Source organism: Mus caroli, chromosome 9 (genome assembly GCF_900094665.2).
Source record: "Mus caroli chromosome 9, CAROLI_EIJ_v1.1, whole genome shotgun sequence".
Taxonomy (NCBI): domain Eukaryota; kingdom Metazoa; phylum Chordata; class Mammalia; order Rodentia; family Muridae; genus Mus; species Mus caroli.
The window spans coordinates 74927932-74944107 of NC_034578.1; the positions used below are offsets into that span (position 1 = coordinate 74927932).

General features: G+C 46.4%; 1 protein-coding gene across 1 annotated transcript in view; it reads left to right on the forward strand.

Moving 5' to 3' along the window:
• Elovl5 (ELOVL fatty acid elongase 5) overlaps positions 1-15854 on the forward strand; it is a 66261-nt gene extending 50407 nt beyond the window's left edge. The window contains exons 4-8 of the mRNA XM_021171553.1: positions 7123-7200; positions 8060-8231; positions 11128-11252; positions 12801-12935; positions 13956-15854. Coding sequence (XP_021027212.1) covers positions 7123-7200; positions 8060-8231; positions 11128-11252; positions 12801-12935; positions 13956-14099 — 654 coding nt within the window. The 3' untranslated portion in view covers positions 14100-15854. The remainder of the gene's footprint in view (positions 1-7122; positions 7201-8059; positions 8232-11127; positions 11253-12800; positions 12936-13955) is intronic.
• Positions 15855-16176: the final 322 nt, after the last annotated feature.

Genomic DNA, 16176 nt, shown 5'->3' on the forward strand with positions numbered 1-16176 from the left:
CCCCCCCCTCCCTCTCCCTCAAGATACCTCCATATTCCTGGCTCTCTTTGAGATAGGATACCTCTATGTTCCTGGCTGACCTGGAACAGATATCCTCCTGCCTCTGCCTCCCAAGGACAGGGACTAAAAGGTCTGCAACTCCACCCACCACCCCATCTTACAGGTTCTTAGTTAAAGCCAGGCTTCGCAAAGTAAGACTGCACTAGGTTGGCTGTAGAGTTTTAACTCATGCAAAGGACCCTGGCAGGGGCTCCTGGTTTTGCCCCAGTTGTAGATTCTCAAGTATTGGGAGCAGAAATGCCATAGTTTTAGCTAGAATATCAGACTTACATGGTACCTACTTAATGTCCTGCACCTGACTTCCTCATTTAATGGTCCTTCTCAATGTCCCTGTCCCTTTCTGCATTTAATGGTCCTTCTCAATGTCCCTGTCCCTTTCTGCTGAGGAAGTATTAACAGTAAAAACAAAACAAAAAACCTTCAGCACAAGAGGGAAGGGGCCAGTACTTAGGATTCCAGGCATACCTGTTTCAGGTTAGCCTGTTTGCTCTGTGCTAAAGTTTTGTCAAGTGTGCAGGAGTGGTCCTTATGACTTAAGCAAGGGAGGTGCCTTCCTCGTTCCAAAGTGGCCTTACACTGTAAGAGGAGGTGGGGGCTTTTGCCTTCGGAATAGCTTATGGTTGGTTGTTAAGTCAGATAAGGAGATACAGGTAAAGGTCTTTTTCTCAGCGTCCTTCATGGAAAGACTTGCCAACAATTCAGAAACAGGCATGGAAGGCAGCAGAGCCTAGAACTGCTGTGTGACACATGCTTGGGCTTAGCCAGGCCTTTTCTTTATCTCTGTTTCCTCACTTAAAGTGCTCACTTCTACCAGATATAAAAACATACACAGGGCAGCAAATCTGTGAAATGTCTTAATGGCTCTTTGGAACATTTCTCATCTGGGATGCTGTTGTCTTTAAATATCACATCGGAGTCTGTTTTCATTGCCTTTGGTTTGTCTCTGTTCAGGGCATGATGTCCACATAATGTATCCACCTCTTATGACCAAAACCATCCAGCCCTTCTGTCGTCTTAGGGCTTTGGGGTGATGTGACGGGGTGATCAGACCATGAGGACAGAGCTTTTCCAATCAGACTCGAGTGTTTCCAATGACCTTGTTTCTGGAAGGCTTTGGTAGCGATCCAGAAAGTACTATGGTGAAGGTTCTCCTTCATTTGTGGTTAGCAGTCAGTTCTCCCCACTGACGTCATTAGCTCCCTGAGCTGCGTCCCCAGGACCTCACTGTGATGCACAGCTATGTTCTCTTAAGATGAAAAGATGACAAAACCTGCATTGGCTGCTGAGCTGCCTCCCAAGGAGAGAAGAAGGCTGCTTGCTGCGCTTAATTATAGCTCTTCACATGTTCCTGGCCTAATTAAGGTTCGCTTTACTCCAAGGAAGGAGGAAACACATATGGCTTTACAGTGGCACTGCCCGTATCTTGGTTACTTGGGGACAGCCACATAAATAACTCTCTCTTTGTTGTCCTTGGGCCAGTTAGTGGTACAGCGAGTGTGAAGATAGAAGCAGGCTGTTTGTTGTGGCCTACTTTTCCACTTTGGAACAGTCTCTCCGCTGCCTCTCAGTAGCCCAAGGTAGATGGCGGCCCTCCTCTCAGCACCTCACCCCGTCCATCCTCTTGAGCCTTCTTCTACCTCATCTGAGGTCCTGCAGCATTGTGACAGACCAGGTTGCCGGAGAAAACTTGAACGTGGGCCCTGCAGAGAAGCAGCAGCTACAGGAAGTTTCTAGGAGCGTCTTCTCCTGTGTGCTCTTTGTAGGGCTGGGAGGGGCTCTCGGTCCTTTGCATTGAGAGTCTCTGGGGCCACTGCTCATAGCATCCCCTGTTCCTCTGACAGTAACGGAGGCTGGAGAAGCTTCAAGTACTGGCCCATTTGTGAAGACTCTGTAGAGACCCAGACAAATAAATGCTAGCCCAGGTCCGTAGTTTGGGGTATTAAATTATTCTCACCTTTCTGGCATTTTCCACACACACACACACACACCTATAAAATTTGGTAAATGGTTTTCTCCTTATGAACAGAATTCAGAAGCCTGCCATAAAATTTGAGCCTCTTTGGAATACTTTTGGATATTTTTTAATTTCTCTGTCTGCCAAGCAAAAAATGAACCCACGTCCCTCCCTCCAGACAGAACTGATGTCTCTGTCTCCTACAAATGTAACTTGATACCTAGTTCCTATGAGTTGTGACCCCCAGCAGAGTCACATATCAGGTATTCTGCATATCAGATGCTTCTATTATTATTCATAACAGTAGCAAAATTACAGTTACGAAGTAACGATGAGATCATTTTTTGGTTGGGGTCACCATAACGTGAGGAAATGTATTAAATGGTGGCAGCATTGGGAAGGCTGAAAACCACTGCTTTAGAGGACTTTGAACTTCTGTCTTAGTTCCGTATCGTTGATCAACCCTCTCCTCTTTACAAGTCTGTTGATGTAAGATCAAGGCCTCCCCAGAGCTTATTGAGGAGCATGAGACCCTCATGGTTTAAAGTTTCCTCGTGGGACCCTTACTGCAGTATCTATGACATTTGACAAGAAGCATTTCCTTTTGGTATCTCGAGACACTTTGCATTTCTGTCATGGGAGGGAGGAAGGACAGTGATCAGTTGAGAAAATTAAGAGAAGCCATGAGAGGTTGGGCTTACAGTAAAGACCAGTCATGGAGAAAATAGAACTCTAACTGAGCTTCGGGAGATAGGAGATCTGGAGACCTAGGGTACCTGGGACAGAATTCTAGATAATAGGAATGAAACGGTCATTGTGAATATTTATTATGCTCTTGTTAGGAGCCTTATTGGATGAGATAAGCTGTTCACAGTTCATATCAGCAAACTTTCAAGATACAGCAAGCTCACCACCCAGGGCCCGGGCCTGATTTCTGTCCTCCAAAGGTGGTGTTAACATAGAGATTTTCTACTCCTATCCCAGGCCAGAGGAAAGGGCAAGTAGGATTTTGAGTTAATTTGCTTACAGATATAGCCTTTCTGATACAAGACCATGTCTGTGCCACTTGAGTTGTGAGACCCAAGGCTTAAGCAGGTGGAGATACTGAAGCCAGTGTCCCTATCTCAGCATAGATGTTGGAGGCTAATGCAGCCCTTTGACCTTGGAGGTTAAGGAAATATGGATCTGGAAAACTGTATCTAGATAAATAGCTTGTAGGTATAGAAGTGAAGGGGAAACTTGGAGGCTCACTGTAGAACTGGAATACCTCAGAAGGGTTTGTTATGGAGGCAACAGCAAGTCTTTGAAAGGTTTTAAGTGTGTAATGTATTGCATTGAGAGGCTCCCTAGCTGGCCCTAGTAGAAGCGGTGAGTGGCAGTCCCAGTGGAGAGAATGACCCTGAAGGCTGCCTCCACAAAGACCTCAGGGTGGAGGAGGTGTGGTAGGCACAGGCCAGGAGCATGGCCACCAGTGAACAGCATCCCCTGTATGTGGCTGGTTGGTGCTGGCAGCTCACCACCCAGGGCCCAGGCCTGATTTCTGTCCTCCAAAGGTGGTGTTAACATAGAGATTTTCTACTCCTATCCCAGGCCAGAGGAAAGGGCAAGTAGGATTTTGAGTTAATTTGCTTATAGAAGGAAGTTCTACCTAGATTCCTGTAGAAACAAAAATGAGAAAGAGTCACATGTCAGGAGGGAACCAGAGCCTGCCTTATTAAGAGGCAGCTGCAGGACTGACTGTAAAGGGGGCATTTGCCCGCTTTCCTACTCAGCAGTCCTCCCCATCACAAGGAGTCTTCTGAAGTGACATACACATGGTCCTCTGGTCCAGGACCCCAAGATGGTAGCTAGAGAAAACAGTGATGGTAGGGTCCAGAGTGTGACTTGTATTGTTGCTTTGGTAGTTTTGAGACAGAGTCTCACGATTTACCTTGTCTGGTGTTGAACTTGTTATATAGACCAGGCTGGCCACAAACTCACTTAGCTCTGCCTGCCTCTGTCTCCCAAAGGAAATTAAAAGTGTGCGCCACCACACCCTGCTAAAATGTGACATTTTTAATATGGTAAAAGATATAACAAAGATAACCGTTTCAGCACATATTTCACTGTACACATTTGTCCTTGTGGAACCCTTGCTGTGACATTTTGACAAGAAGCATTCCCTTTTGGTATCTCGAGCTATTTTGCATTTCTGTCATGGGACAGAGGAAGAACTCTGGTGTCACAACCCTCTCTCCAGTCTAGTCTCCAAAGGCCCAAGCCCACCTCCTCTCCCTTCGTTCCTTGTTCATTCTGGGTTTGCATCTTGAGTCTTCAAAGTTCTAATAGGCCTGAATGACAGACTTAACTGGCCTTGAAAGAGGACATAAGACCCAAAGGATATATATGCCTCATGGTGCCAGTCTAGAAAAAAAGCAGCAGCGTGTATGGCCTGTTATGAAGTGTAGCTGAGAGATTGTTGAAAACTTGGACAGAAAGCCACTGGAGAGAATTTAGTCCAACCTCACTTTTGACAGTGAAACCCACAGGTCTCACACTCCTCCCTGTCAAACCTTCCAACCCACAGCCTCCACATCTGATGGTATACCAGATTCTTAATGCTGCTCTCTGGCCATGAAAAATATGTAAACTCAGAATGTTTTCATGTAGAGAAAGTAACAGAAGAGAAGGAAAACACTGGAAGGGAAATTACAAGAAACATCAGATGCAAACACACACACACACACACACCGCGCATTCATGCACTGTGCAGAGCCTGGCATTTATTTCTAACATTTGATTGGCTAAAAATGTAACAGTTTGCCTTCCAGTCCTTGTCCAAAACGTTCTGCTTGCTGTGGGGCATCTGTACCGTTTACCAGGCTGAGTAGTTGTCGGAGGGCAGTGGGGGAGCAACCTGAGCCTCCTGGATCTGGCTCTGTTGCAGTTTCCAATTATCGTTATTCAAATTGACCCAGCAGAGGTGGCAGCACTCCTCAATATCCGCCCCAGTGTCCTTATGTTTTAATATGCCTTAAACAGCTCAATGGCTGGGCCACTTCTAAGATTTATTTATTTATTAATTATTATATGTAAGTACACTGTAGCTGTCTTCAGACAGACCAGAAGAGGATGTCAGATCTCATTACGAATGGTTGTGAGCCACCATGTGGTTGCTGGAATTTGAACTCTGGACCTTTGGAAGAGCAGTCGGGTGCTCTTACCCACTGAGCCATCTCACCAGCCCGGCTGGGCCACTTCTAACCTCCACTTGGCTGATGGACCTTCCAACTTGTCACTTACCTGTGTTCCACCTTGGCTGCCCTCTCAGACTCAGTTTCCCCAGCACCTGCATGACAGCTGTGTTCTCTGTCCAGCACCTCAGGCGTGGCATCTACTCCTTCCGTGGCACGGTGGCTATCTTTTTCTCCCCTTCCTCAGTCTCTTGCCCAGGAATCCTAAAGTGCCACCTCTGTCTCCCTGACCAGCTATTGGCTGCCAGCAACTTTATTTACCAATCAGAACTAACTGGGGGCAGGGTCCCTCCGCAGTTTACATGCAGACTTGAAGATTCTTGTGCAATGGGGGGTGGGGGGGGTGCAAATTAACATAATTAAAGTGGCATTAGACCAAATCAACAACAGGGTTCTCAGTTACCCCTTCCATTGAACAACTTTCTTACTGAGGTCAGTAGGTGAAGTTACTGGTTTACAGTCTGAGCCGCACACTGAATTCTCTTGAGAACTTTGTGAATCCCGTGAGGTTTGTTTCCTGGTCTGGGTGAGGCCAGGCGTTAGTAATCCTTTAGAGCTCCCGGGGTTATGGTGGTCTGCAGCTTCAACGGGACCCGCAGTTGTTTTCCAAATTACATATGATCAGAATCACCTGTTAAAACACTGGCCAGCTGGCAAAATCACAGCCCTCGGAGGCCGGAGGATGAGAATTTCAGCCTACCTGAGGTCTCTCTCACACACACATCCCATGTAGGCGTCTCGCTCATAAATTTCAGGGTCACAGGATCCAGGGTAGGGCCTAAAGCTGTGGCCAACAAGTTCTGGGTGGTGTCAGATCTGGGAGCAACATCATTAGATTCTCAAGAATTTGTGACCAGGGACTCTGAGTGGTCGACCCCAGGGTTTTAGATCCTGAAGGTTTGTGATAGTTCAAGATTGCATCTTGCCAGGGGTCCTGGGTGCTGCTGGCAGGATGGACAGGGGCACACACTTTGATAACTGTGACTGGGTCCTTGTGTGTGCTTCATATGTGGATGGCATGAAGCTCAAAGTATACCATCTCAGGCATCCCCTGCCCTTCTGTGGCCATCAAGAGCACTCAAGATTGTTCTCAAGTATAGAAGAAAGCAAGCAAGCCGGAAGCTGTGGTTTTCATAGATAAATAGCACACAGTAGGTGGTAGGAACATAATCGAAGTAGAATAATTAATCTTTCTAGCCTGACCATTAGAGTAGGTTCTAAGGTCTCATCATAGGCTATGCATCTTACTATGGGCTAATGAGGAAACAGGCTGTGTCACTGAGCCAGTTGAAAACTACAGCTTGCATGCCTATTTTGGGGTCCTTTCTGTATCTGTAGATGGCTAATCTGTAAGCCTAGGAGTAGACGCAGCATCAGGAAATGAAAAGGAATAAGAAGATGGACTATATCTGTCCTAGTGTTAAAAGTGTGTCTCCAGTCCAATGGTGTTGGTAGTGGCTATCGAAGGACTTGTTAGAACTACAGATCCTTGAGCCCCCACCCTTGGGGAGTCCATGACTAACTTACACACATGGCTCCAAACTGTACAGTCAGGTTTCAGGAGCCCAGGCTTAGGGAAAGTGACATGAGGAGATGGGATGACATCTTGGAGTTGGATGGAGCTTTACCTGAAGCAGCAGGTGAAGGAGTTCTCAAGGCAGCATCCTGGGAACGTCTTCAGGCTCCCTCTTCACCCTTCCAGTATGGTGACTGGATGAACGCATGCAGCGTGGAAGACTTTTCTCTTCACCGTTCACTCTGACGATGAACCTCACTCTGTAGAGCCCCAAGTTAATTTTCTCATACTCTAGACTAATAAAGTTCTGTGGAACAGGGCTCTGATGTAGCGACTAATTTTTCTCCCCTTTTTTTCAGTTGGTGACAGGTGTGTGGGAAGGCAAGTACAACTTTTTCTGTCAGGGAACACGCAGCGCGGGAGAATCAGATATGAAGGTATTGTTTCAGGGTTGTGTGGGGGTGAGGGTGTCTGTGTGTATTTGTTTGTTTTGTTTTTGATAAAGAACTTATATAAAAGGCAAAAGAGACAGTAGCCTCTCAATCCTGATCATTCCTGTTGTCGTTTTCAAAAGAGAAAGAGGCGCTGGGTATGTGGTATGGTAATTTGAACATGAAAGGCATAAATAAAATGAACACTAAATCCTCCCCTCTGTAAAAGAAACTCCTGTGAACCGTTGGCAGGTTTCATAGTTACAGAAAAGACCATTTGATTTAAAATCACTCTTGTAAGTGCCCTCCGAGAATTGATATTAAAGGTAAAACCCGGCCTCAGTCCAGTCTGAGAACTGGAGTTTGTTAAACAGAAGGCTGACAGTCAAGGCTCAGCATGGCCAGCGTTTCCTTTGAGCATATCAGTTGGACCAGAAACAGGTACTCTGGTTCCATTTCCTTCATGACTCATACTTCCTCACCGCTGGCCCTCAAGCCCCAGCATCCTTCTCCCTCCCGGCAGCTCCGCAGACTACAGAAGAGCACTGCTGAGCCTGGAGCTGCCTGCTGGGGCTTGTGGTTTTGAGTTAGTTTTGCTTTGAGACAGAGTCCTTTGTAGCCTCAGATTCTGTGTAGCTGAAGATGACCCTGAACCCTCGATCCTCAGGCTTCTACCTCTGAGTCCTGGGGTGTGCAAGAGTGTCAGGAGCTTTGAAGACATTTCAGTTCTCCCAGGCTCTCACCGTGGCTGGAGCTGTCCCTGGACGGCAGCAGGGGGCCAGTGGGACTCTCCCAGGTTTACATCGTGTCACGGGTGACATTCCAGCAAAGTACTAGAGATAAACCATGAGCCCTTTGCTCTTAGATCATCCGCGTCCTCTGGTGGTACTACTTCTCCAAACTCATCGAATTCATGGACACCTTTTTCTTCATCCTTCGCAAGAACAACCACCAGATCACCGTGCTCCATGTCTACCACCACGCTACCATGCTCAACATCTGGTGGTTTGTGATGAACTGGGTTCCCTGCGGCCATTGTGAGTAATGGGATGTTTGGGGAACATATGACAGAGACAGACTGGAAACTTAGTCCTTGGGAAAAATGTCCTCTCTGTAAATCCTCAGGTTAATAAGCTTTTGAGTTTGTGTTCAAGTTTTTCTTTTTCTATTTATTATTATTATTATTATTACTATTATTTCAGTTAGCATGCACTCTAAAGATTTCATTGTGGCATTTTCCCTGTCACACTTTTCTCTCATTTGTCCCTCTCCCCACCTTCTCATGGCCCCTGTACCCTTTCCTGGTCTCCTTCCTTCTGCTTTCAAGTCACATATGTTAGTAATGTTAGTAGCAAAGTACTCCTAACCAGAAAGAGCAAGGCTGAAGATTTCATAAGGCCCAGCCCAAGATTATCCACAGAGCCATAGTAATGAGGACAGTAGGGCACAGGCACAAAGAGGGACGTGTAGACTAAAAGGGGTGGAATAGAAGACCAGAGAGAAAGTCACACATCTACCACATAACATTGACAAAGGTGTCAGCAGATATGTTCAAAACAGAAAATCACAAATTATTCATAAGTCAATGGACTATTGAACTCAATACACAGTTCATGAAAAGAAACCCAAATGCCCAATGAATACTTTAAAAGTGCCCAGCATCTTTTAGCTGTCTGGAAAAATGAGATTCCCATCTCACTTCAATCAGATAGGTTATCATCCAGAAAGCAAACCATCAGGGGATGTAGCTCAGTGACTTGGCCATATCAGTGAGGTGCTAGATCCGGTATCAGTAGAGGCAGAGTGCTAGCGAGGATCCAGGATTCGTACTCATCCTGGGTGCTGCTCCACACGCCAGGTGCTGCTGTGGAAGTCCATGTGGAGACACCTCAGAAACTGAACCGAAAACTACCATTTGACCTTGCTGTTGGCTAAATAGCCGAGGACTCCAAATCACATACCACAGAGATACAAGCACATTCATGGTTGTGGCTGTTCTCTTCCCAATGGCCAACAACCGGAAGCAGCCTGGGTGGCCAAGCACAGATGATAATGTACGTTGCACAGTGGCATTTTATGCAGGTGTAAATAGTGCGTGGCATTTGCAGGAAAACGGAGGCCACTGGACATCATGTTAAGTGAAGTTAGCCAAACTCACATACTGCATATATGTAAACCTAAATATAAAATTGTATATGTGCATGATATTTATATATAGGTCACAAAACTAGAAAAGGTCTGGTGAGAGGGGAGGAAGAGATCTTAAGGGAGGTCGGAGATTGTGTGGGCAATGGAGTGTGTGTAAGAGCAGAGGGGACTGCTCACGGGGGAGGGGAGGGCTTCACAGGGAAGGACACTGTGGGGAGGGCAGCAGGTGATATCCGAGCAGCAACAGGAATGTACGGAGACTCCGTGATGAAACCCATTACTTGGGATGCTAATTTAAGAGTTAAATAAGCCAAACCCCTTCAATAGATAGTTCTGGAAAAATTACATATCCATGTGCAAAACAATAAAACAAAACTCAGACCTCTACTCGGCACAAAGTCAATTCTAAATAGGTCAGAGACTTTAAGACCAGAAATTCTGAACCTGCCAGAGGAAACCAGTGACTTCGAGATAACAGGCCTTTATGGGCAGGGACTTTGTGAGGAGGACCTAGGGTTGCTTTTAGTAATAGTTTGTGTGACCTAAGGGCATAGAGCCTTTCTCTGGTTATTGTCCTACTCTGATTGAGTAAGATGAAGGAGATACCACCTTGGGCACATTGAGAAGTAGGAAGGGAGCAGGCAGGTAAGTTGGCTTGGCAGGTAAAGGTGCCTACTGCCAAGCCTGATGACCTGCGTCCAATCCCTAGAACCTGTACGATGGAAGGAGAGAACCAACCCTCACAGTCAGTGTACTGTCTAGTGTGGAAGCCGTGTGTCACGGGGCTAGGCTACACATTAGGAAGTCCCCATCCAATCTGATGGCGTGAAGTTACCAGGTGTTTTTTCATAACTTTCGCCAAAATTTGCTAGTTTTTAAAAGTTGGGCGTGGTTGGGTTCCACTTAGGGTCCAGCAAGTGTCTCGGTCACTAGTGTTTCATCCTCCCCTGAAGAGTTTGCCTGGGAATCTCTGGGTCTGCTCCCAAGGTAGCTGCAGACTGTCTCTGCCCTCTGAGATTCAGAGCTCTATCAGATTCATAACTGAAAAAGATTTTCTAAATACCCCAGAAGTTGGCTGAGTTCCAACACTCTTGAACTCGTGTCTGATGTTCATCCCTTGTCACCTATGGATAAGCTAGCCCAGATTCTGGTAGGGACAGCCCTCCACCTGATTACATCTGAGGAGTATTTTAAATTTCAAGATACCTCATGAGACAACTAGACCCACCTGGCCTGCGCAGAGCTGGAGAGTGTACATGACCTCTGTGAGGGCCGCAGGACCAGTTTCTGTCGTAGCCACGAGACACTCCTAACACAACCTGAAAAGCTGATGGCTTTGCTTCGCTTCATTGAAGCGAAGTTACTGTTGAGGATGAAAGTATTTAAAAAATGACATTCTACTGGAAATTAGAAGAGGTATGGTAAAACGGATCTTTCATCTCTAAAGAACTGCCTCTAAAATGGCAGCCCATCTTAGGCATTTGGGAGGAGGACTCCTCCCAGTCTGCCGGCCACACCTGCAGGTGCCAGGTCTGGGGCACAAGCTAGTCATATAGCAGGTCTGTGGACCACTGGGTGTAAGGTGTCCGTCCTATGGCTGCCTGCCCTGCCCATCCAGTGGAAACTGACTTTTCCCTACACAGCCAAGTAGCACTTAGAGCCGCTGCGTTTGTCACCCTCTTGATTTAGAAGAGTCTCTGTAGTTCCAAAGTGGTCTTGGATTTTCCCACACCTGTTCCTTAGAAGACTCTAAGGCATCTCTTCTCGGTCCCTTTGTTCCCGCAGCGTATTTTGGTGCGACACTCAACAGCTTCATCCATGTCCTCATGTACTCGTACTATGGCCTGTCCTCCATCCCGTCCATGCGTCCCTACCTCTGGTGGAAAAAGTACATCACTCAAGGGCAGCTGGTGAGTACTTGGTCCCTGTGCCCAGAACTTGTTCCCTGCCACATCCAGTCCTCTTCCCAGGCTGTCCTGTTGTTTAATTGAATCCAGTTGATCCAGTTAAACTTGTGGGCAGGTAGGCAATGCTCTTGTTTCTAGTAGATGGAGAATCTGCTCTGGACTGGGGGGATGCCTCAGATCTTAAGCTCTCAATTTCAGGTCCAGTTTTGTTCTTTCTTTGTGTGTATAAGTGCACACATAATGTGCACACATATACCTGTATGTGTGCTCTCACTTCTAAACTGAAGATGAAACCTGCCCACCTTTGTTCCCAGGAGTTTCAGGTAGAACTTTCTGGAGCTGAGTCCAGAGCCCTTGTATTTACTAGACAGTGGACCCTCTTGGGTAAGATGAGTGCCGGGTGACTACTTTATTCTGACCCCTGTATCAGAGTACTGGGTCCAAGCTCCCGCTGCTTCAGACCCTGGTGGCCCTTGGCAGAGGCAGACTGACAGCTGTCTGTCTTGATGATGATTCTTGTCACTCTCCCTGGCTCAGCCCATTGTGTGGCTGCTCCTTTCCCCTCGTGAAGCCTTCCTGAGCAGTTAGTAGTACTCTTGATAAACACCGGCCTGGTTTGTTCTGTATGTCAGGCACCCATGCTAAGGATATGATTTCTGCATGAGATGTCTGGAATATTCCCTCCATGTTGTAGGTGAACACATAAAGGCTGAGGGACAGGTACTAAACCCTCCACCCAGCCTTGCCGTGGGCATTTTGTTCCCAATGAATCTAATTGAGATCCCCTGAATCAACCTTGATTTTTTTTTTTTTTCAAAATTTAAAAATAACATTTTGAGACGTTGGAGCTCCTTCTGTGTCTGGTGTTTCATTATCACCTCTGCCAGCTGCTCTGCAGTCCTTGTTAATCTTTTTCTCACCTGTGGGGAAAGGATAATTGTTCTCTAGCCTCCTCTGATACAGAGGAGCAAGGATGCAGAGATGGATGGATTTATGCTGTGATCATGGGCTCTGGAAGACAGAATGTGGAAGAATACCGTAGGCATTAACATCCTGCTGGGCTGTATGCTGTCTGCCTAGTTCTTAGATTAGAACTCCAGACTGAAGGAATGAGGGGAACGGAGCCCGTGCGAGCCTCTTGAGTCCTCACTGGGCTACTGAAGGTGCTTGAGGAGTCAGGGGCCTTTAACACCTTTGAGTGGATCATACAGGTCCACCTGCTTTCCAAGGGTCACTCATCAGAAGTCATTCGTGGACCTAGTATTTTGGCCTGTGCATCATGAGTTACATCACTGGCCCCTTTAAACAAGTACCTCACTCCTCCCTCTTACCTCTCTATGCTGAGTTCTAGACTGTTAGAGAAAGGTGGTTTAAGTAGGTATGAGGAGAAAGGGCGAACCTATAGAAGAGGCATACATAGAGAGGACAGAAATAAACGTCGTATAAAAAGCTAGGAAGTGCTGGTTCAGAAACTTGGGTGGGGACACTGATACATAACCCCATGGTTGGAACCATGTGCTGCCACCGCTCAACCCTGGCCTTTCCCCCTAGGTCCAGTTTGTGCTGACGATCATCCAGACGAGCTGCGGGGTCTTCTGGCCATGCTCCTTCCCTCTCGGGTGGCTGTTCTTCCAGATTGGATACATGATCTCCCTGATTGCTCTCTTCACAAACTTCTACATTCAGGTAAATCTCACCCTTCGCTGGCCTCTGACCTCAGTGGGGCTGTGTGGAGCACTCCTGGGTGCTGGCACTGTGCTTTGAAAGAGCCTTTTTAGGGATGGAGGGTGGGTCCACAGCTTTGTTTGCCATCGGGTCCTAGGCGTCTTGAGACCGGGTGGGAAATGATGCCATGTTTAGTGGGTGCTTTGTTCCCTTTCTTTGGGCAGTGCAGAGACATAAAGAGCTGATTTCCAATCGGAAGTCTCAGCCCCCTGCCCTGCCTACCATAGCTAGGAAATTTCCATCACATTCTCTGATGTAATTAGAACCTATTGTTTTGTCCCATTTTTCTTAGATGCCCATTGCTCAAGTTTGGGGCTTGATAGAGGTTTGTCTATCTGGTGGCGCCTGGTCACCAGGCAGACACTGATGAGTCTCCTGCTTTTGTGGCCAGTGCCAAGTGGCTTCTGTCCCCACTGTCCCCTGGGCAGGAGCAAGAGCAAAGGTAATGGGTCCCAAGAAAAGTCCAGTAGTGTGGACAGCCACCAGGAGGAGACTCTCAGCTGCTGTTTGTCTTCTGTGCCCCCCACGTATCTGTGTGTGACTTGTTGACTCCTGCCTTCCTGGGGCCTGATAATAGGACCCTCTTCCAATTGCTCCTGGCGCCCATTGTACTGTACATGATGGTTACTGAGGCAAAAAGAACAACATAAAGATAAGCAATGGCTCGTGATGTAGAGTGGCTGTTAGCCAGGAGGAGGAGCCAGTCTGGTTCCCTAGGCCATTGCTCCACCATCCACATCCTGAAGAGGCAAAGCAGAATGAAAAGAAACTCTGTGTTCTAAGTGTTTCTGTTGTGGCCTAGGGGGTCAGAACCTCTGAGCTAAGCCTCACAACGTTGCAAAGGTGATTGAACATAAAGTGGTTATTTGAGCACAGGAATTACGTGGTGAGACTGGTCAGACCAGGAAACCAGGCCTAGTGAGATACAGACCGGTACAGTTCATCCGGTTAGCAGGCACTGATTCGCCTTGTACATTTCAGACTTACAACAAGAAAGGGGCCTCTCGGAGGAAAGAACACCTGAAGGGCCACCAGAACGGGTCTGTGACCGCCGTCAACGGACACACCAACAGCTTCCCTTCCCTGGAAAACAGCGTGAAGCCCAGGAAGCAGCGAAAGGATTGACAAGCCGAGCCGAAGCCTCCAGACCGCGGCGTGTGATTGTAAGCACAGCGTGACTTGTGTGCCCTGACGCTCATAGCAGCTGCTGTCACTAGTCTGGCCCTACTATCTGCAGTGTGACTCATGTAGGACCTTCTTCATCAGTTCAAAACCCCTAGAATATGTATACAGATTATACAAAGTAGGCATACGATTTTCTCACATTTCTGGGCTCTCATCGACCCCCGCGCTAGACTGTGGAAAGGGAATGTTCTTGTAGTATACGACACTGCTGCTGCCTTATTAGTTGTAACACGATAGGTGCTGAATTGTGGTTCACAATTTAAAACACTGTAATCCAAACTTTTTTTTTTTTTTTAACTGTAGACCATGCATGTGATTGTAAATTTGTACAATGTTGTTAACAGTAGAAAAACACACATGCCTTAAGACTTAAAAAGCAGGGCCCAGAGCTTGTTAGTTTAATTAGGGTATGTTTCAACTTTGTATTATTCATTTGTAATAGCTCTGTTTAGAAAAATCAAATGTATGATTTATGAAACAAGTGTGTGATGTGTGACTTCAAGTGACTTGGAGATGCGAAATCTGATGGCACCTTTGGTTTTATAACGCTGGCTTTAAATAAGCAGGCTCAAGTCTAGTGGAACAGTCAGTTTAACTTTTTAACAGATCTTATTTTTTTATTTTGAGTGCCACTATTAATGTGTTTAAAAAGGTGGGGAAAGGGTCCAAAGCGTCTGGAGACACTTACGTACCTGCCCCTGGTCCCCCAGAGGCTAGGGTGACTATAAGAGTAGGTCACTTTTCACTTCTGAAGTGCTTAGTGTTTTTATACAGGAGATAAAAAGGCCATCCGACTTCCCACCACTTGGAGAGAGAGAACTACCTTTCAGGAAAGGTGACGAGACATTTATTATGTGACAGACACACACACACACACACACACACACACACACACACACAGAGTGATGAGGGACTGGTTACCTGGGTCCACATTTTTTTTATTCTTTTCTGTAGTGCTACTTTGACATACACTTCCTTTTAAAATGTGCCTAATTTACCAAGAGACCAGGAAGCACCATAAGCGTTTTGAGGTAAAATTTAAGAGCTGGAGCAGGCGGGAGCTGGGTGCTTGGGAGCAGCCGCTTTATTCAGTGTGAATCATGGTGGGCATCTGTAATTTTTTTCTGCTTAGCACCTAAAGATCGGTTTAAAGCGCTTGTTTTAAAAGTAACAGATGGCTTATCCTAAAATCGTGTCTAGTGCGCTCGAGGCCTCGGTCATACAAATGGGGACTCTTTTCACGTGTGTCATTTTTAAAGTGTTGAAAGTTTAGCCTTTGAATACCTTCTGCATTGGTAAAAAAACAAATCCATGGAACCACTCATGACACATCTTAGGAGATGATTGACAATGTATAAACTAATTGTGGGTTTGATATTTATGTAAATACCAGTTTACCATGCTTTAATTTTGCACATTCATATTACAAGGAGCCAGTGGGTCCTAATTAGCCTTGTGGGTTTTCTGTTTGGAAGGAGTTGCTGCATCTGTTTACATTTCCCTTGTCAGATCTAGAATGTGTGTATGTGTGTGTCTTCTCCCTAGGTACCCGTCCGCAGGTGTCTTTACATATCTCAATACAAAAAGTATAACATTCGATAGTGTGCTGTCAAAGTGTGCTTAGCTCATCTGGATATACCCACACTGTTAAATAATGTCTAAACATTAATCATTAAAACCTTTTTGATTACCCGTGCTGTGTTTTCTGTTGTCTGATGTGCTGACAGTTCTGAAAGACTGCAGGATTCTGGTCAACTCTGTCACCTTGTAGGAGCTTAGGGAGTGGACCTGAGTAATGTAGTGTGGAAAGTGGTTGTATCAGTTGGGGGCTCTCTAGAGAAACAGAACTCATAGAATGTGTGTGTGTGTGTGTGTGTGTGTGTGTGTGTGTGTGTGTGTGTGGGGATTTATTAGAATGGCTTACTGGTTGTGGTCCAGCTAGTCCAACAAGTCTATCTACAAACAGAGGATCCAAGGGTCCAGTAGCTGTTTAGTCCATGAGGCTGACTGTCTCAGC